This window comes from Coregonus lavaretus (assembly GCF_964263955.1).
Source record: "Coregonus lavaretus genome assembly, chromosome: 25".
NCBI classification, from domain to species: domain Eukaryota; kingdom Metazoa; phylum Chordata; class Actinopteri; order Salmoniformes; family Salmonidae; genus Coregonus; species Coregonus lavaretus.
Genome location: NC_140012.1, coordinates 42,855,908 through 42,877,361, shown reverse-complemented (window position 1 = coordinate 42,877,361; position 21,454 = coordinate 42,855,908). Strand labels below are relative to the sequence as shown.

The 21,454-nt window shown below is 44.2% G+C and overlaps 1 protein-coding gene across 1 annotated transcript in view; it reads left to right on the top strand.

The window, feature by feature from the left end:
• The window catches only part of LOC311100744 (ADP-ribose glycohydrolase MACROD2-like), an 80,786-nt gene that overhangs the window by 13,779 nt on the left and 45,553 nt on the right, over positions 1 to 21,454 (top strand). The window contains exon 4 of the mRNA XM_084141706.1: positions 14,041 to 14,139. Coding sequence (XP_083997832.1) covers positions 14,041 to 14,139 — 99 coding nt within the window. The remainder of the gene's footprint in view (positions 1 to 14,040; positions 14,140 to 21,454) is intronic.

Sequence of the window (21,454 nt, the reverse complement as noted above, 5' to 3'; positions counted from 1 at the left end):
TTCTGGTTTATAGTTGATATCATTATAGTACTAGATTTAGCAGGATTGTAGTCCAACCATATCATTCTGTGTTATGGTTATAGTGGAGATAAACATATATATATATATTAAAGTTTTCAAATTTTTTAATACAATTTCAAAATGTTCACTCTTATAACAGCTATAGTTGGTCAATAAAATTTGATTTGATTTGAATATAGGCCACAATAGGTGTGTTCGTGCTATATGTGATGGGCACAACCCAAAGTGTTAGATATCTTATTTTATCATTACTATGACGTACACCGGTCTCCCTTTTGTGTTTGTTCTATGCTTGCATTCCTGCCTCCTGGAATTAGATATCTATCAGTCTACATGAGGAAGGTAATCTCTTCTCTTTGCCAGAATAATGATCAGTCTGTCTTTGTGTTCTATGTTTTCGGTTGATCATCTCTGTGACATGTCATCTCTGTCATGCCTATATTTGGCGTTGGTAAAACGGTCTTATTCTAATTGGAGCTTCAGGACCTCGGGACACTTCACACGGATGAAGGCCTGGTTTAGAGGGGAGGGAGATTTTAGTTTTGTATTTAAAATTTTTTTGTATCTTGTGGGTTTGGGATCTGTTTATGACATATTTGTTCTATAGGAAGTTTAGCGTTTTAGGTGGGGGGCATTACCAGTCGTTCACTTTCTTTGATTCGCTAAGCTATCAGAAACGCATTGATTTAAAATATTCTAACACTCATCACTTTTTGGTAATAATATATTTACAACCTTTCAGGGATGATGACCAATGTGATTAAAGTTACGTTGTGGAATGTGAACGGATTAGGTTCATATTTTAAAAGATGAACCAAAAGGATGCTCCTAGGGTTGGAGACAGATGGGTGGGCGGTGCTTACCAAAAGGATGCTCCTAGGGTTGGAGACAGATGGGTGGGCGGTGCTTACCAAAAGGATGCTCCTAGGGTTGGAGACAGATGGGTGGGAGACAGATGGGTGGGAGACAGATGGGTGGGAGACAGATGGGTTGGAGACAGATGGGTGGGAGACAGATGGGTTGGAGATAGATGGGTTAGAGACAGATGGGTGGGAGACAGATGGGTTGGAGACAGATGGGTTAGAGACAGATGGGTTGGAGACAGATGGGTGGGAGACAGATGGGTGGGAGACAGATGGGTTAGAGACAGATGGGTGGGAGACAGATGGGTTGGAGACAGATGGGTTAGAGACAGATGGGTGGGAGACAGATGGGTGGGAGACAGATGGGTGGGAGACAGATGGGTGGGAGACAGATGGGTGGGAGACAGATGGGTTGGAGACAGATGGGTTAGAGACAGATGGGTGGGAGACAGATGGGTGGGAGACAGATGGGTTGGAGACAGATGGGTGGGAGACAGATGGGTGGGAGACAGATGGGTGTGAGACAGATGGGTGGGAGACAGATGGGTGGGAGACAGATGGGTTGGAGACAGATGGGTGGGAGACAGATGGGTTGGAGACAGCTGGGTGGGAGACAGATGGGTGGGAGACAGATGGGTGGGAGACAGATGGGTTGGAGACAGATGGGTTAGAGACAGATGGGTTGGAGACAGATGGGTGGGAGACAGATGTGTGGGAGACAGATGGGTGGGAGACAGATTGGTTGGAGACAGATGGGTGGGAGACAGATGGGTTGGAGACAGATGGGTTAGAGACAGATGGGTGGGAGACAGATGGGTTGGAGACAGATGGGTTAGAGACAGATGGGTTGGAGACAGATGGGTGGGAGACAGATGTGTGGGAGACAGATGGGTGGGAGACAGATTGGTTGGAGACAGATGGGTGGGAGACAGATGGGTTGGAGACAGATGGGTTAGAGACAGATGGGTGGGAGACAGATGGGTGGGAGACAGATGGGTTGGAGACAGATGGGTGGGAGACAGATGGGTGGGAGACAGATGGGTGGGAGACAGATGGGTTGGAGACAGATGGGTTGGAGACAGATGGGTTAGAGACAGATGGGTGGGAGTCAGCTGGGTGGGAGACAGATGGGTTGGAGACAGATGGGTGGGAGACAGATGGGTGGGAGACAGATGGGTGGGAGACAGATGGGTGGGAGACAGATGGGTGGGAGACAGATGGGTTGGAGACAGATGGGTGGGAGACAGATGGGTGGGAGACAGATGGGTAGGAGACAGATGGGTGGGAGTCAGCTGGATGGGAGACAGATGGGTTGGAGACAGATGGGTTGGAGACAGATGGGTGGGAGACAGATGGGTGGGAGACAGATGGGTTGGAGACAGCTGGGTTGGAGACAGATGGGTTGGAGACAGATGGGTTAGAGACAGATGGGTGGGAGACAGATGGGTGGGAGACAGAATGGTGGGAGACAGATGGGTTGGAGACAGATGGGTTAGAGACAGATGGGTTGGGGACAGATGGGTTGGAGACAGATTGGGTGGGAGACAGATGGGTTGGAGACAGATGGGTTGGAGACAGATGCTTACCATAAAACATGAAACCAAATAAAAGAGATGTCTCTATTCTATTATACATGTTCAAGTGGAAAAAGAGTTTAAGGACAAAGAGGGATGAATCTTGATTTTACTTGTAAAGGTTTCAGGACAAAATATAATATTGGGAAATATTTATGCTCCGAATGAGGAGAACGCAGACTTCTTCTTTCAACTTAACAAAATAATACTGGATTTCGGTGATTTTCCTCTGGTATTAGGGGGGCGGATTATAATCAGGTCCCTGATGCATTTAGGCTGCATCAGTCAATCAAAGAGGTTACTATGGGAGGAGAATAAACTACTGCTTTATGCAGACGACTTATTACTATTAATGTCAGATCCCCAACTCTCCACACCGCCTTTACTGGACCTAGTAAATGCATTCTCAGAGATATCGGCCTATAAAGTAAACTGGACCAAATCTGAAGTAATGCCCCTATCAAAACATTGTCTGAGAAATGACTTCCTCAGCTGGGGGTTTCAATGGGTCCCTAAAAACTTGAGGTACCTGGGGATCGCTTTAAATCCTGGTCTAGAGAACATGATTTCTGAAAACCTTGACCCACTATTGAACAAAAATCAACTCCAGTTTAAGAGCTGGGTTAAGCTACAAATCTCATTATGGGATACAGGTTATAAAGATGGTCATAGCTCCTAAACTGAATTATGTAATCAGCATATTACCACTGTCCATATCTGTCTATACTTTTAAATCCATAGACAAAATGATTACTGAGTTGATTTGGGCCGGTGAAAGGGCCAGGATGAAACTAGCGAGATTACAGGTAAAGACTTAAAAGGGATGATTAACGCTCCCTAACATACAATTATATCAAGAAGCCTCTGTAGCTGCTCAAATAGGCTCTCTCTTTATTGAGAACTCGACTAGACCAATTTGGGTGGACATGGAAGAGGAACTTAATGCCCCATTCTGAGCATCAAATAATTTGAGTCAATAAAAGGTGGGTCTGCAGAATCCAATAATGTCCCATACAAAAAATATACGGAGTCAGATTCATAAGAGAGAGAGAGAGATCTTCACCTTTCTTGACAAGCTCTGCTTCGTTATGGAACAACACTAAATTGAAAATAGGGGGACACATGGTTTTCTGGAAACAATAGTTTAGAAAGGGGATAAAGAACGTTGGTTGTCGATATCAAGAAAACACTTTTACATCTTTTGAAGGACTAAGGTCCAAGTATAATTTACAGAAACAAGAGTTTTGGAGATATTGTCACGACTTCCGCCGAGGCTGCCTCCCCTCCTTGTTCGGGCAGGTTTCGGCGTTCGTCGTCACCGGCTTACTAGCTACTGCCGATCCCATTCTCATCACTCCACTTGTCATGTCTTGTCTTGTCAATCACACACACCTGGTGCTCATTCCCCTAATTAGTATGTGTATAAGGGTAGTGCGTACGGCCCAGTACATCACAGGGGCAAAGCTCCCTGCCATCCAGGACCTCTATACCAGGCGGTGTCAGAGGAAGGCCCTCAAAATTGTCAAAGACTCCAGTCACCCTAGTCATAGACTGTTCTCTCTGCTACCGCACGGCAAGCGGTACCGGAGTGCCAAGTCTAGGTCCAAAAGACTTCTCAACAGCTTCTACCCCCAAGCCATAAGACTCCTGAACAGCTAATCATGGCTACCCGGACTATTTGCACTGCCCCCCCACCCCATACTTTTTACGCTGCTGCTACTCTGTTAAGTATTTATGCATAGTCACTTTAACTCTACCCACATGTACATATTACCTCAACTACCTCAACTAGCCGGTGCCCCCGCACATTGACTATGCAACGGTACCCCCCTGTATATATAGCCTCCCTTCTGTCACTTTATTCTATTGTATATATAGCCTCCCTACTGTCACTTTATTTTTACTTCTGCTCTTTTTTTCTCAACACTTTTTTGTTGTTGTTTTACTCTTACTTTTTTGTTTAAAATAAATGCACTGTTGGTTAAGGGCTGTAAGTAAGCATTTCACTGTAATGTCTGCACCTGTTGTATTCGGCGCATGTGACCAATAAAATTTGATTTGATTTGATTTGATTTTATAAGTGTTCCCTCTGTTCCCCTTGTCTTTGTGAGTGATTGTTTCATTCGGTTGAGCCACTCTTCCTGTTGTTATTGCCAAGGTGGAATATTTCCCGTGTGATAGTTTCGTTTTGACGCTGGGTGTGTTTTATTTATGTAAACGGCATAAACTCTGGACTTCGGTGTTTTACCTCCTGCGCCTGACTCCTTCATTCACACCTCGTCACAGATATCTCCAGTTTAGAGATTGTGTTTAAGGTAGGACAGAAAAACAAACAAATTCCCTGTACATTCTGATATTAAGTGTTAAGATAGAAATCCTTTGCAAATTACCACATACCGGCTTATACAGTATACAGCCACCTTATAGGTGGATTTAATGGAACTTGTAAGGGCCTAAAGGCCTTATGTGTAAAAGACTTGGAGGTAACATTTGGAGAGGAGGAATGGAATATAATAGTACAACAGATTCAGTTTAAAGTGTTCAATAGCATTTAATGAGGTTGAACCGAAATAGACTCGAACCTACGATGGAGATGTCGGTCAAGTACAGGTCCATATGTTCTGTAACTGTCCAAGCTTGCATACCTTTTGGGGATATTCTGGGTACCACAATACTTGCAAATCATGCTTTGCTATTACTGAATAACACTAAAGGATATTGATAGACTGAGAAGCTCATGTTAAAACTGGCTAAAAGTTATTCTAACCACAGCCAAAATAGTCATATGAAGACACTGGAGGGAGAAGGACCCTCCCTCATATAAGGAACGGTACACAGCCTTGGCAGAAACAGCTTCATATGAAAGATTGATTCATATAATTAGTAAAATTGTATTTGTCACATGCGCCAAATACAACAGGTGTAGTTGTAAATGTGAATAGTCCGGGTGGCCATTTGATTAATTGTTCAGCTTATGGCTTGGGGGTAGAAGCTGTTAAGGAGCCTTTTGGTCCTAGACTTGGCACTCCGGTAACGCTTGCCGTGCGGTAGCAGAGAGAACAGTCTATGACTTGGGTGACTGGAGTCTTTGACAATTTTTTGGCCTTCCTCTGACTGACACCGCCTAGTATCTAGATCCTGGATGGTAGGAAGCTTGGCCCCAGTGATGTACTGGGCCGTACGCACTACCCTATGTAGTGCCTTGCGGTCCGAGGCCGAGCAGTTGCCATACCAGATGCTCTCGATGGTGTAGCTGTATAACTTTATGAGGATCTGGGGACCCATGCCAAATCTTTTCGGTCTCCTGAGGGGGAATAGGCATTGTCGTGCCCTCTTCACGACTGTCTTGGTGTGTTTGAACCATGATAGTTTGTTGGTGATGTGGACACCAAGGAACTTGAAACTCTCGACCCGCTCCCCTCCATGGTAAACTCAATAACCTTTCTGACATCTGGGGACATTTTCTGGGTTGAAAAGTCTGTTTCGTTTTTTATCTTCCTTATGATGGAGTATCTATATGTATAATATCTATATGTAGAGGATCTATATGTATAATATCTATATGTAGAGTGTCTATATGTATAGTATAGATAGTGAAGACATCAAATCTATGAAATAACACATATGTAATCATGTAGTAACCAAAAAAGTGTTAAACAAATCAAAATATATTTTATATTTGAGATTCTTCAAATAGCCACCCTTTGCCCTGATGACAGCTTTGCACACTCTTGGCATTCGCTCAACCAGCTTCATGAGGTAGTCACCTGGAATGCATTTCAATTAACAGGTGTATACAGAAGATAGCCCTATTTGGTAAAAGACCAAGTCCAAGAAGAACAGCTCAAATAAGCAAAATACTTTAAGACATGAAGGTCAGTCAATACGGAAAATTTCAAGAACTTGGAAAGTTTCTTCAAGTGCAGTTCGCAAAAACCATCAAGCGCTATGATGAAACTGACTCTCATGAGGACAGCCACAGAAATGGAAGACCCAGAGTTACCTCTGCTGCATTTCATTAGAGTTACCAGCCTCAGAAATTGCAGCCCAAATAAATTATTCACAGAGTTCAAGTAACAGACACATCTCAACATCAACTGTTCAGAGGAGACTGTGTGAATCAGGCCTTCATGGTCGAACTGCTGCAAAGAAACTGTAGTGTATTAGGATTATGTCTTTGTTAATGTTTTTCATGTAGAAATGAAAATATGTTTATGTTAGTTCAAAAGTAGCCATTTGTAGGGTGACGCCCCAGGGGAGACAGGTGATTGGACAGCAGAGGGAGCAACCCATATTTTTGCATTGTTTATAAGTATATGCTGGAGGAAGAGGGGGTTAGAAACAGACAGATTATTTTGGGACACTGTTTCTCCAGACACTGCAGGTCTGTAAACTTATGCTGAAAACTTGTGATATGAATAAAACTTGTGATCAAAGTTCAGTATAAGCGGACTCCTTTGTTTGACAGCAATAATTGCCAGCATCGACGCGATAGACTACAAAACCACTACTAAAGCACACCAATAAGAAGAAGAGACCTGCTTGGGCCAAGAAACACAAGCAATGGACATTAGACAGGTGGAAATTTGTCCTCTGGTCTGGATTCCAAATTTGAGATTGTTGGTTCCAACAGCCATGTCTTTGTGAGACGCGGTGTGGGTGAACGGATTATCTCTGCATGTGTGTTTCCCACCGTAAAGCATGGAGGAGGAGGTGTCATGGTGTGGGGGTTCTTTGCTGGTGACGCTTCCTGTGATTTATTTCGAATTCAAGGCACACTTAACCAGCATGGCTACCACATCATACGCCATCCCATCTGGTTTGGGCTTAGTGGGACTATCATTTATTTTTTAACAGGACAATTACCCAACACACCTCCAGGCTGTGTAAGGGCTATTTTACCAAGAAGGAGAGTGATGGAGTGCTGCATTAGATGACCTGGCCTCCACAATCCCCCGACCTCAACCAAATTGAGATGGTTTGGGATGAGTCGGACCGCAGAGTGAAGGAAAAGCAGCCAACAAATGCTCAGCATTGGGAACTCTTTCAAGACTGTTGGAAAAGCATTCCAGGTGAAGCTGGTTGAGAGAATGCCAAGAATGTGCAAAACTGTCATCAAGGCAAAGGGTGGCTATTTGAAGAATCTCAAATAGGTCATATATTTTGATTTGTTTAACACTTGTTTGGTTATTACATGATTCCATGTGTGTTATTTCATAGTTTTGATATCTTCACTATTATTCTACCATGTACAGCTATTATCAGGTCTCTCCAGAGATGTTCGATCGGGTTCAAGTCCTGGCTCTGGCTGGGCCACTCAAGGACATTCAGAACTTGTCCCGAAGCCACTCCTGCGTTGTCTTGGCTGTGTGCTTAGGGTCGTTGTCCTGGTGGAAGTTGAACCTTCGCCCCAGTCTGAGGTCCTGAGCGCTCTGGAGCAGGTTTTCATCAAGGATCTCTCTGTACTTTGCTCCGTTCATCTTTCCCTCGATCCTGACTAGTCTCCCAGTCCCTGCCACTGAAAAACATCCCCAAAGCATGATGCTGCCACCACCATGCTTCACCATAGGGATGGTGCCAGGTTTCATCTAGACGTGACGCTTTGCATTCAGGCCAAAGAGTTCAATCTTGGTCTCATCAGACCAGAGATTGTTGTTTCTCATGGTCTGACAGACTTTAGGTTCCTTTTGGCAACTCCAAGCAGGCTGTCATGTTACAGGGGAGTGGCTTCCATCTGGCCACTCTACCATAAAGGCCTGATTGGTGGAGTGCTGCAGAGATGGTTGTCCTTCTGGAATGTTCTCCCATCTCCACAGAGGAACTCTGGATCTCTGTCAGAGTGACCGTCGGGTTCTTGGTCACCTCCCTGACCAAGGCCCTTCTCCCCTGATTGCTCAGTTTGGCCAGGCAGCCAGCTCTAGGAAGTCTCTTGGTGTTCCAAACATATTCCATTTAAGAATGATGGAGGCCTCTGTGTTCTTGGGGACCTTCAATGCTGCAGACATTTTTTGGTACCCTTCCCCAGATCTGTCATTCCCCAGATCTGTGCCTTGACACAGTCCTGTCTCTGAGCTCTACGGACAATTCCTTCGACCTCATGACTTGGTTTTTGCTCTGACATACTGTCAACTGTGGGACCTTATATGGACAGTTCTATGCCTTTCCAAATCATGTCCAATCAATTGAATGACCTACAGGTGGACTCCAATCAAGTTGTAGAAACATCTCAAGGATGATCAATGGAAACAGGATGCACCTGAGATCAATTTTGAGTCTCACAGCAAACGCTCTGAATACTTATGTAAATAATGTATTTCTGTTTTTTATTTTTAATAAATTTGCACAAAAAAAAACTAAAAGCCATTTTTCGCTTTGTCATTATGGGGTATTTATCTTATACACTATATTAGGCCCAGCCTTTGGAACTTTGGTTTTCCTAGATATGGCTACTATATTGTGATCACTACATCCGATGGATTTGGATACTGCTTTCAAATAAATTTCTGCAGCGTTAGTAAAGATATGATCAATACATGTTGATGATTTCATTCCTGTACTGTTTGTAACTACCCTGGTAGGTTGATTGTTAACCTGAACCAGGTTGCAGGCACTAGTTACAGTTTGAAGCTTTCTCTTGAGTGGGCAGCCTGATGAAAGCCAGTCAATATTTAAATCACCCAGAAAGTATACCTCTCTATTGATATCACATACATTATCAAGCATTTCACACGTTATCCAGATACTGACTATTAGCACTTGGTTGTCTATAGCAGCTTCCCACAAGAACAGGCTTTAGGTGAGGCAGATTAACCTGTAGCCATATTACTTCAACAGTATTTAACAGGAGATCCACTCTAAGCTTTACAGGAATGTGGTTCTGAATATAAACAGCCACACCTCCACCTTTGGCATTTCTGTCTTTTCTGTAGATCTTATAACCATGTATTGCTACCACTGTATCATCAAAGGTATTAACTAAGTGAGTTTCAGAGATTGTCAGAATATGAATGTCATCTGTTACTAGCAAATGATTGATTTCATGAACCTTGTTTCTTAAACTACATACAGTATGTTAACGTGGGCTATTTTTAACACTTTTCTGGGATGCTTGATTGTTTTTCTTGCTTTACTGGGAAGCTTAGCAGAGGTAGACATACTCTGGTTCATTTTATTAGTGCAGGGTGAGCTGCACACAGTGGACTTCCTACTAGGGCACACCACCTCAGTGCTAACAGTATTACTCTGGTTCATATGCTCATGATTACTGCATACAATAGCTGTAGGATCAACTGAGTCATTCAGGACAGTTAGAGGGACATACATTAGGTTACTTACACGGTGCTGGAAGACACACTTAGGATAATTTACATTTGCTGAAGCATTATGACAACTCAGCGACACAATGGTAGGGATGAAATGAGCTGGGCTTGGTTCATTGATAAGTCATTGTCTCAACGAAGCCTTATAAGGCTGTAAAAGGATCCAGGAACCCAAATGATTTGGGTGGATCCCATCCTTCTTATAATACAAGCTTTGTTTCCAGAAGGTATCAACATTGTCAATAAATGTTACACCCACAGAGCTGCAATAGTCTCGTAGCCAGTTATGGAGGGCTAAAAGTCTGCTGAACCGTTCAATGCCACAATTTAGGGAGGGCAGAGGGCCAGATATTATGGGATGTTTGTTGGTGTCAAATAGAGACCCAATCAGTTCTTTAAAATCCATCTTCAGCTGTCTGAGCTGCCCTTCATAATGTCATTTGACCCCACATGAACCATGACAGTATCAGCCCCCTGGTGACTGACTCACAGCCTCGGGAAGCAACCTGGTGATATCCTGAACTTTTGCGCCAGGAAAACACAAAGTCTTTGCCCCAGGCACAGATACAGTGGGGAGAACAAGTATTTGATACACTGCCGATTTTGCAGGTTTTCCTACTTACAAAGCATGTAGAGGTCTGTCACTTTTATCATAGGTACACTTCAACTGTGAGAGACGGAATCTAAAACAAAAATCCAGAAAATCACATTGTATGATTTTTAAGTAATTAATTTGCATTTTATTGCATGACATAAGTATTTGATCACCAACCAATCAGTAAGAATTCCGGCTCTCACAGACCTGTTAGTTTTTCTTTAAGAAGCTCTCCTGTTCTCCACTCATTACCTGTATTAACTGCACCTGTTTGAACTCGTTACCTGTATAAAAGACACCTGTCCACACACTCAACAGACTCCAACCTCTCCACAATGGCCAAGACCAGAGAGCTGTGTAAGGACATCAGGGATAAAATTGTAGACCTGCACAAGGCTGGGATGGGCTACAGGACAAAAGGCAAGCAGCTTGGTGAGAAGGCAACAACTGTTGGCGCAATTATTAGAAAATGGAAGAAGTTCAAGATGACGGTCAATTCGTCTCGGTCTGGGGCTCCATGCAAGATCTCACCTCGTGGGGCATCAATGATCATGAGGAAGGTGAGGGATCAGCCCAGAACTACACGGCAGGACCTGGTCAATGACCTGAAGAGAGCTGGGACCACAGTCTCAAAGAAAATCATTAGTAACACACTACGCCATCATGGATTAAAATCCTGCAGCGCACGCAAGGTCCCCCTGCTCAAGCCAGCGCATGTCCAGGCCCATCTGAAGTTTGCCAATGACCATCTGGATGATCCAGATGAGGAATGGGAGAAGGACATGTGGTCTGATGAGACAAAAATAGAGCTTTTTGGTCTAAACTCCACTCGCCGTGTTTGGAGGAAGAAGAAGGATGAGTACAACCCCAAGAACACCATCCCAACCGTGAAGCATGGAGGTGGAAACATCATTCTTTGGGGATGCTTTTCTGCAAAGGGGACAGGACGACTGCACCGTATTGAGGGGAGGATGGATGGGGCCATGTATCGCGAGATCTTGGCCAACAACCTCCTTCCCTCAGTAAGATCATTGAAGATGGGTCGTGGCTGGGTCTTCCAGCATGACAACAACCCGAAACACACAGCCAGGGCAACTAAGGAGTGGCTCCGTAAGAAGCATCTCAAGGTCCTGGAGTGGCCTAGCCAGTCTCCAGACCTGAACCCAATAGAAAATCTATGGAGGGAGCTGAAAGTCCGTATTGCCCAGCGACAGCCCCGAAACCTGAAGGATCTGTAGAAGGTCTGTATGGAGGAGTGGGCCAAAATCCCTGCTGCAGTGTGTGCAAACCTGGTCAAGACCTACAGGAAACATATGATCTCTGTAATTGCAAACAAAGTTTTCTGTACCAAATATTAAGTTCTGCTTTTCTGATGTATCAAATACTTATGTCATGCAATAAAATGCAAATGAATTACTAAAAAATCATACAACGTGATTTTCTGGATTTTTGTTTTAGATTCCGTCTCTCACAGTCGAAGTACATTTACGTCATTTAGCAGACGCTCTTATCCAGAGCGACTTACAGGAGCAATTAGAGTTAAGTGCCTTGCTCAAGCGCACATCGACAGATTTTCACCTAGTCGGCTCGGGGATTAGAACCAGTGACCTTTCGGTTACTGGCACAACGCTCTTAACCACTAAGCTACCTGCCGCCCCGGAAGTGTACCTATGATAAACATTACAGACCTCTACATGCTTTGTAATTAGGAAAACCTGCAAAATCGGCAGTGTATCAAATACTTGTTCTCCCCACTGTATATGCCTCACCATCGAACTCCCTATCACAATCGCCGGAATGATCCGGCCTCTGCTGTGTCTCGAAGCAGATTGCGAGGCCAGAGCCACAGAACTCACCTGAGAAGAGGGCCGTCTACGTGCAGGCCACAAAAGCCAAAGGGACAGAGCTCTGATCCAGAGAACACGGCCCAACGGAGGGGGTCTGCGGTGGTCCAGGCTGTGGCCAGGCAGTTGATTGACTAGGACAGGGAGAGGTAGCTGGAGGGGCATCCACAGCCATGGAGGGAACACCCAAGCCCCCGACAGAGGACAGCCGGTACAGGGGCTCAAAGCGATTTGAAAGTCTTAAGTCCGGACACGGGGGAAGAAGGCAGGCGCACCAAGAATGATTATTCTCCTTCTTTCTGGTTCCGACACGCCTCCATTTACGCTCACCTGGAGTCGAACAATGAGCAGCCATTTCCTGGTTTAAGCTAGTAGAGGGGTGCAGTGGAGGAAATTGATCATAGTCCAGGAAGGTCCCATTATGATTCTCTTGGATGTTTTGATAGGAAGCATTTAAAGATGCCGGTAGTCTCATAGAATCCTAATTAGTTCAAGGTGGTTCATGGACTGTCAGGATGATCAGGCTGATAGATCCAAGGTGGTTCATGGACTGTCAGGATGATCAGGTTGATAGGTCCAAGGTGGTTCATGGACTGTAAGGATGATCATGCCGATAGATCAAAGGTGGTTCATGGACTGTCAGGATGATCAGGCTGATAGATCCAAGGTGGTTCATGGACTGTCAGGATGATCAGGCTGATATGTCCAAGGTGGTTCATGTACTGTAAGGATGATCAGGCCGATAGATCCAAGGTGGTTCATGGACTGTCAGGATGATCAGGCTGATAGATCCAAGGTGGTTCATGGACTGTCAGGATGATCAGGCTGATATGTCCAAGGTGGTTCATGTACTGTAAGGATGATCAGGCTGATAGATCCAAGGTGGTTCATGGACTGTATGGATGATCAGGCCGATAGATCAAAGGTGTTTCATGTTCTGTAAGGATGTGTGTGTGTGTGTGTCAGTGTGTGCGTGTGTGTGCCACTGTGGTATGAATGTGGAAATATTATTTTGAAGCTGTTGTCTGCGATTTTGTAGATTAAATTGGAAATGTTGGTGGCCATATTTAGCAGAACACTTTTGGGAATTTGCCTCTACAGTACACAAATTAATCTATTTGTAGTTGGTAACTTTGTCTCACATTCAGTACCTAGACTACAAGGTGATACCCCTACCCCAGTTGTCTGGCTTGCTGGCTGTCTGTCTGTCGGGCTGTCTTTATTCAACAAGGATATGGCTTATTCCAGATTTATTCATCAACTATATGACTTATTACAGATTTATTCAACAACGATATTGCTTATTCCAGATTGATTCAACAATAATATGGCTCATTCCAGATTTATTCCACAATGATATGGCTTATTCCAGATTAATTCCACATCAATTTGGCTCATTCCAGATGTATTCAACAAGGATATGGCTTGTTCCAGATTTATTCAACAAGGTTATGACACATTCCAGATTTATTCCACAGCGATATGGCTAATTCCAGATTTATTCCACAACTATATGGCTCATACCAGATTTATTCAACAAAGATATAGCTAATTCCAGATTTATTCAACAAGGATATCAAATCAAATCACATTTTATTGGTCACATACACATTTTTAGCAGATGTTATTGCGGGTGTAGCGATATGGCTCATTCCATATTTATTCCACAAGGATATCATTCCAGATTTTATTCCACAAGGACAGTGACAAGAAGAACTAAGCTAGAAAACAAGAGTTGTCTGCTCCTGTCTTTTGGTGTACCTGTTCATTATGTACCTGTACAGCGTGCACTGATGATCACAGCCCCGTTCGTGTTGTTTCTAGTTACAGTGGAAGAGGAGAGGAAGGACCTACTGAGTGACAAAGTATCTCTCTACAAGGGTGACATCACCATCCTCGAGGTCGAAGCCATAGTCAACGCAGGTAAGGTGCTTTTTTTATTACCTTGATGCAGGAGTTTGTCAAACGGGCCAAGCCATGCCTACGTTCTTAGTTAAAAGTTGTTTCGCACTACAACCTCACGACATGCAAACAGTTCCGCTATGTTTGTTAATGCTGGTAAGGTTATTTTTTAAATGTACTTAAAGTGGTTGAATGTAGGAAGCTGTGAGTGAAACAAACATAACCATGCCCATGGAGAGTTGTTTCATACTACAACATGCAAGCTGTGTGTATTTTGCTGCGTTTGTTAATGTTGGTATGGTGCTTTTAAACTGTACTTACACTGGTTTAATGTCGGAAGCTGTGAGTGAAACAACACGCGAGCACGTTTGCTGTGTGTGTAATTGCTGGTAAGGTGTGTTATTGCTGGTAAGGTGTGTTATTGCTGGTAAGGTGTGTTATTACTGGTAAGGTGTGTTATTGCTGGTAAGGTGTGTTATTACTGGTAAGGTGTGTTATTGCTGGTAAGGTGTGTTATTACTGGTAAGGTGTGTTATTGCTGGTAAGGTGTGTTATTACTGGTAAGGTGTGTTATTGCTGGTAAGGTGTGTTATTACTGGTAAGGTGTGTTATTGCTGGTAAGGTGTGTTATTACTGGTAAGGTGTGTTATTGCTGGTAAGGTGTGTTATTACTGGTAAGGTGTGTTATTGCTGGTAAGGTGTGTTATTACTGGTAAGGTGTGTTATTACTGGTAAGGTGTGTTATTGCTGGTAAGGTGTGTTATTGCTGGTAAGGTGTGTTATTGCTGGTAAGGTGTGTTATTACTGGTAAGGTGTGTTATTGCTGGTAAGGTGTGTTATTACTGGTAAGGTGTGTTATTGCTGGTAAGGTGTGTTATTGCTGGTAAGGTGTTTTTAAAATGAACTTTCACCTGTTTCTGAGGCTGTGAAACAAGAAAAGACATGATCTATGAAAAGTTAGCTCACATGCAAGCTGTGTGATTTTGCTGTGTTTGCTACCCTCTAGTGGTTGGAGGGTGTAAAGTGCTGACTCTAGCTGGGTTGACTGGTGGATTGATGGTCATAGTCCTCTCTCATGTGAAAGTAACAAACACACAATATATGTTTAATCATTGACTTTGATCAGTTCTTCAGTATCAAGAATAATGCTTTGTGGTATGAGATAAAGCGTTACTTCCTACTTCAGGACTTGGCTGCTAGAACTTGCCTTGAGGGCTAAACCTTTTTGGGGGTCCATATTGGGATATGTGTATGATCGTGAGTGTATGATTGTAATGTAGATGTTAGAGTAATGTGGTTACTAGAAGTCTGGTTAATGAACAGCCTGTTATCTGTAGCAGCACACTGATTGTGCGTGTTTGTGTGTGCGTGTTTGTGTGTGTGTTTGTGTGTGTGTGTGTGTGTGTGTGTGCGTGTTTGTGTTTGTGTGTGTGTGTGTGTGTGCGGGTGCCTGCGTGCACAGTGGTGGAAAAAGTACCCAACTGTCATACTTGAGTAAAAGTAAAGATACCTTAATAGAAAATGACTCAAGTAAAAGTGAATGTCACCCAGTAAAATACTACATGAGTAAAAGTCTAAAAGTATTTGGTTTAAAACATACTGAAGTATCAAAAGTCAAAATATAAATGATTTCCTTTTTCTCCCCTCCCTCCCTCCCTCCCTCCCTCCCTCCCTCCCTCCCTCCCTCCCTCCCTCCCTCCCTCCCTCCCTCCCTCCCTCCCTCCCTCCCTGTGTGTGTGTGTGTGTGTGTGTGTGTGTGTGTGTGTGTGTGTGTGTGTGTGTGTGTGTGTGTGTGTGTGTGTGTGTGTGTGTGTGTGTGTGTGTGTGTGTGCGTGTGTGTGTGTGTGTGTGTGTGTCTGTCTGAATGGCTGGCAGAGAGTGCTGTCTGTGTTTCTTATAGACTAGTACACATAATTATCTTATTAACATGAATAAGCCCAGGACCGTCCCAGGCATGCTTTAAAGACATGCTCCAGAACTTATGGCGACTACTAAGTGTTTTTTTTAAACCTCCCGCTCTGGGCTGGATGTGTCAATGTGTAGTTCATACATGCAGAATCTATGAGCAGAATTACTGTTTTACCTCAGTTAGCCACGAAATCCCTAGTTTGACAGCGACAATTTTTCTGGAAGCTGTGCTGCGCCATTTTCCCTACATTTTACCCCACGTGGGCCAGCCCCCTAGCAATTCGAGTTCTAGCCAATGAGCTTCAGCCCCTCGCCATTTGGAGTGACAGCTAGCAAGACGTAGACACAGCAGAGAGAGAGAGAGAGAAAGCAATGAAGTGGTGCACATATCTGCACATATGTGTTGTAGTACACAGTCTTCCGGGGACCACTTTTGGCTCGTGAGCGCTACTTTCAGAACTGCTGGCTGAAAAGTATACTAAAGTACCAGAGAATCTCTTTAAGAAACAGGTGGAGTCATTGTTCGTCTTTAATCTCACTGAGATTGATAAATCAATTGGGTAATTTGACTGATTACTAATGCGATGCATTTAGAAGGAGCCGCGTAGAGGCTGTGTCCCCAATGGTACCCTATTTCCTATAGGCCCTGGTAAAAAGTAGTGCACTACTATATATAGGGTATAGGGTGCCATTTGGGACAGAACCAGAATGATGGAATGAGGCTCAGTCAGGATTTACAGATAATCCTTGTTATTTTCTTTATGCCTGTAGATCAAAAACACAATTTAATACTAAATCATTTCCTTCCCCTCACTGTCTGTCTTTCACAAGGAAGAATAATACAATCTGAACTTCTAAACTTAATCGCTACTCTACTCTGAATTCTGAACAGAATGAGGCCATACAGATAGGTTTGTGTGTGTGTGTGGAGGGTAAAGAACTTAATGTAATGATGACTTGTGTCATTATAGGAGAAGAGAAGAGTTTGATTCAGGATCCATTACCAGTCATAAACCTTTCTCTCTTCATCTCATCACTCCATCCTCTCGTCACTCCATCATCTCATCACTCCATCCTCTCATCACTCCATCCTCTCGTCACTCCATCCTCTCATCACTCCATCATCTCGTCACTCCATCCTCTCATCATCTCGTCACTCCATCCTCTCATCACTCCATCCTCTCATCACTCCATCCTCTCATCACTCCATCCTCTCATCACTCCATCCTCTCATCACTCCATCATCTCGTCACTCCATCCTCTCGTCACTCCATCCTCTCATCACTCCATCATCTCGTCACTCCATCCTCTCATCATCTCGTCACTCCATCATCTCGTCACTCCATCCTCTCATCACTCCATCCTCTCATCACTCCATCCTCTCATCACTCCATCCTCTCATCACTCCATCCTCTCATCACTCCATCCTCTCATCACTCCATCATCTCGTCACTCCATCATCTCATCACTCCATCCTCTCATCACTCCATCCTCTCGTCACTCCATCCTCTCGTCACTCCATCCTCTCATCACTCCATCCTCTCGTCACTCCATCCTCTCATCATCTCGTCACTCCATCCTCTCATCATCTCGTCACTCCATCCTCTCATCACTCCATCCTCTCATCACTCCATCCTCTCATCACTCCATCCTCTCATCACTCCATCCTCTCGTCACTCCATCATCTCGTCACTCCATCATCTCATCACTCCATCCTCTCATCACTCCATCCTCTCATCACTCCATCATCTCGTCACTCCATCATCTCGTCACTCCATCATCTCGTCACTCCATCATCTCATCACTCCATCCTCTCATCACTCCATCCTCTCATCCTCTCATCACTCCATCCTCTCATCACTCCATCATCTCATCACTCCATCCTCTCATCACTCCATCATCTCGTCACTCCATCATCTCGTCACTCCATCATCTCATCACTCCATCATCTCATCACTCCATCCTCTCATCACTCCATCCTCTCATCCTCTCATCACTCCATCCTCTCATCACTCCATCATCTCATCACTCCATCATCTCATCACTCCATCATCTCATCACTCCATCCTCTCATCACTCCATCCTCTCATCACTCCATCATCTCGTCACTCCATCATCTCGTCACTCCATCATCTCGTCACTCCATCATCTCATCACTCCATCCTCTCATCACTCCATCCTCTCATCACTCCATCCTCTCATCACTCCATCCTCTCGTCACTCCATCCTCTCATCATCTCATCACTCCATCCTCTCATCCTCTCATCACTCCATCCTTTCATCATCTCATCACTCACTTTGGTACTGAAGGTCTACTTTCTGACAGGGCACTCTGTTTGTGTGTGTGTGTGCGTGCGTATGTGCTTGCGTGCGAGTGTCTGTGTACTGTGTAGCGTTGGCTAATGGTGTTTAATGTACAAAGCACATGTTTCCCTGAGTCACCACGTCTTAATAGAGGAAATACAGACAATGTCCCAAATGACACCCTTTTCCCTATTTAATGCGCTACTTTTGACCAGAGACTATAGGTCCCTGGTCAAAAGTAGTGCACTAAATATGGAATAGAGTGAGCCATTTGGGACGCAACCAGAGCACTTCGAAATTCATGAAGATGTCTGCTCTGAGTTCTGTACTTGGCAGCGAAGAGATGCAGAGTGAGAACAGGAAAGAGATGCAGAGTGAGAACAGGAAAGAGATGCAGAGTGAGAACAGGAAAGAGATGCAGAGTGAGAACAGGAAAGAGATGCAGAGTGAGAACAGGAAAGCGATGCAGAGTGAGAACAGGAAAGCGATGCAGAACAGGAAAGCGATGCAGAGTGAGAACAGGAAAGCGATGCAGAGTGAGAACAGGAAAGAGATGCAGAGTGAGAACAGGAAAGAGATGCAGAGTGAGAACAGGAAAGCGATGCAGAGTGAGAACAGGAAAGAGATGCAGAGTGAGAACAGGAAAGAGATGCAGAGTGAGAACAGGAAAGCGATGCAGAGTGAGAATAGGAAAGAGATGCAGAGTGAGAATAGGAAAGCGATGCAGAGTGAGAACAGGAAAGCGATGCAGAGTGAGAACAGGAAAGCGATGCAGAGTGAGAACAGGAAAGCGATGCAGAGTGAGAATAGGAAAGAGATGCAGAGTGAGAACAGGAAAGCGATGCAGAGTGAGAATAGGAAAGCGATGCAGAGTGAGAACAGGAAAGCGATGCAGAGTGAGAACAGGAAAGCGATGCAGAGTGAGAATAGGAAAGAGATGCAGAGTGAGAACAGGAAAGAGATGCAGAGTGAGAACAGGAAAGCGATGCAGAGTGAGAACAGGAAAGCGATGCAGAGTGAGAACAGGAAAGCGATGCAGAGTGAGAACAGGAAAGAGATGCAGAGTGAGAACAGGACAGTTAATATCCTCATCTTTCTGAGATTTGTCTGTGGACAAACTCCTAAAAAGAACAGACCCACTGGGCACAGACGTCAGTTCAACGTCTAGTTTTGATTTTACATTTGGTTAAGTTGTCAACTAACGTGATTTTAATGTGAAATCAACCAAACAATTCACTCTGTGATTGGATTTAGGTTAAAAGTTGGGTGAAAAAAAAGACAACATTCCCTTACGTTGTTGACTTTTTGCAAATCCAACCAGTTTTCCACGTTGATTCAAAGTCATTACATAGATATTTGGGGTTGAAAGGACGTGGAAACGTGGATGATTCAACCAGTTTTTGCCCAGTTGGAGGCTTTTTTGAATGATGGTTTGCTTCCACTCATGATTAATCATTACGTAGTAACTTTTGAAAGTGTGAAATGTGGATAAGGAGTCGAGTTTAACATGTCATCGCTGTGTGAACAAACTCAATGGGTTAAGTGCCTTGCTCAAGGGCACATTGACAGATTTTTCACCTAGTCGGCTCGGGGATTAGAACCAGCGACCTTTCGGTTACTGGCACAACGCTCTTAACCACTAAGCTACCTGCCGCCACACAGCTACCTGAGTCATACAGTGCTGTATGGCTCAGACCCTTCCCAATATTGGCATGAGGTGATTGAGCTCTAGCCTGGTTGTGGCTAGAAGGATACCAATATTACCAATATTACATGTCATGTCTTGTGCCTTGTCATCCCACTCCAAAGAAATATTGGGAGGAAAAAAGTTTGCCACGTTAGCTACCGCCGGCGCCATAGTGATACAGCTGCCCAGTGGAAAGCATCTTACGTCAGCCAGCACCTCCATACAACACCGGTGGTCATTTGCACCGGCTTGTCGTTGCGCGTCCCGAGGGCAGTAACGTTAGCTATTTGGTATGTCACTGTGACATCCAGATGGTGACCAATACTACAAGTTGTTTCATTCTACCGCGCCCATCGAAAGAAACACAACTTTTTATTTATTTTTAGATTAGCGCCCCGTCTGTTGTTGCCGGCATAACTATCTAACTATCTAACTATCTAACTATCTAACTAGCTAACTATCTAACTATCTAACTATCTAACTATCTAACTAGCTAACTATCTAACTATCTAACTATCTAACTAGCTAACTATCTAACTAGCTAACTATCTAACTATCTAACTATCTAACTATCTAACTATCTAACTATCTAACTATCTAACTATCTAACTAGCTAACTATCTAACTATCTAACTATCTAACTATCTAACTATCTAACTATCTAACTATCTAACTATCTAACTAGCTAGCTAGCAATCGGGTGGATGGACAGGTTTGTTCGAAGTCTGAGTTCAGAGCGAAAGTGTGATGTCCCTTTGACAATAATAATAATAATAATAATAATAATAATAATAATTTATTGGATTTATATAGCGCTTTTCTACCGAGGTACTCAAAGTGCTTTACATAGTAAGGGGGAAACTCACCTCATCCACCACCAATGTGTGGCACCCACCTGGGTGATGCACGGCATCCATTCTTGTGCCAGAACGCTCACCACACATCAGCTGGCTCGCTGTTGAACATTGAAATGACTGCCCTGGCTCGCTGTTGAACAGTGAAATGACTGCCCTGGCTCGCTGTTGAACAGTGAAATGACTGCCCTGGCTCGCTGTTGAACAGTGAAATGACTGCCCTGGCTCGCTGTTGAACAGTGAAATGACTGCCCTGGCTCGCTGTTGAACAGTGAAATGACTGCCCTGGCTCGCTGTTGAACAGTGAAATGACTGCCCTGGCTCGCTGTTGAACAGTGAAATGACTGCCCTGGCTCGCTGTTGAACAGTGAAATGACTGCCCTGGCTCGCTGTTGAACAGTGAAATGACTGCCCTGGCTCGCTGTTGAACAGTGAAATGACTGCCCTGGCTCGCTGTTGAACAGTGAAATGACTGCCCTGGCTCGCTGTTGAACAGTGAAATGACTGCCCTGGCTCGCTGTTGAACAGTGAAATGACTGCCCTGGCTCGCTGTTGAACAGTGAAATGACTGCCCTGGCTCGCT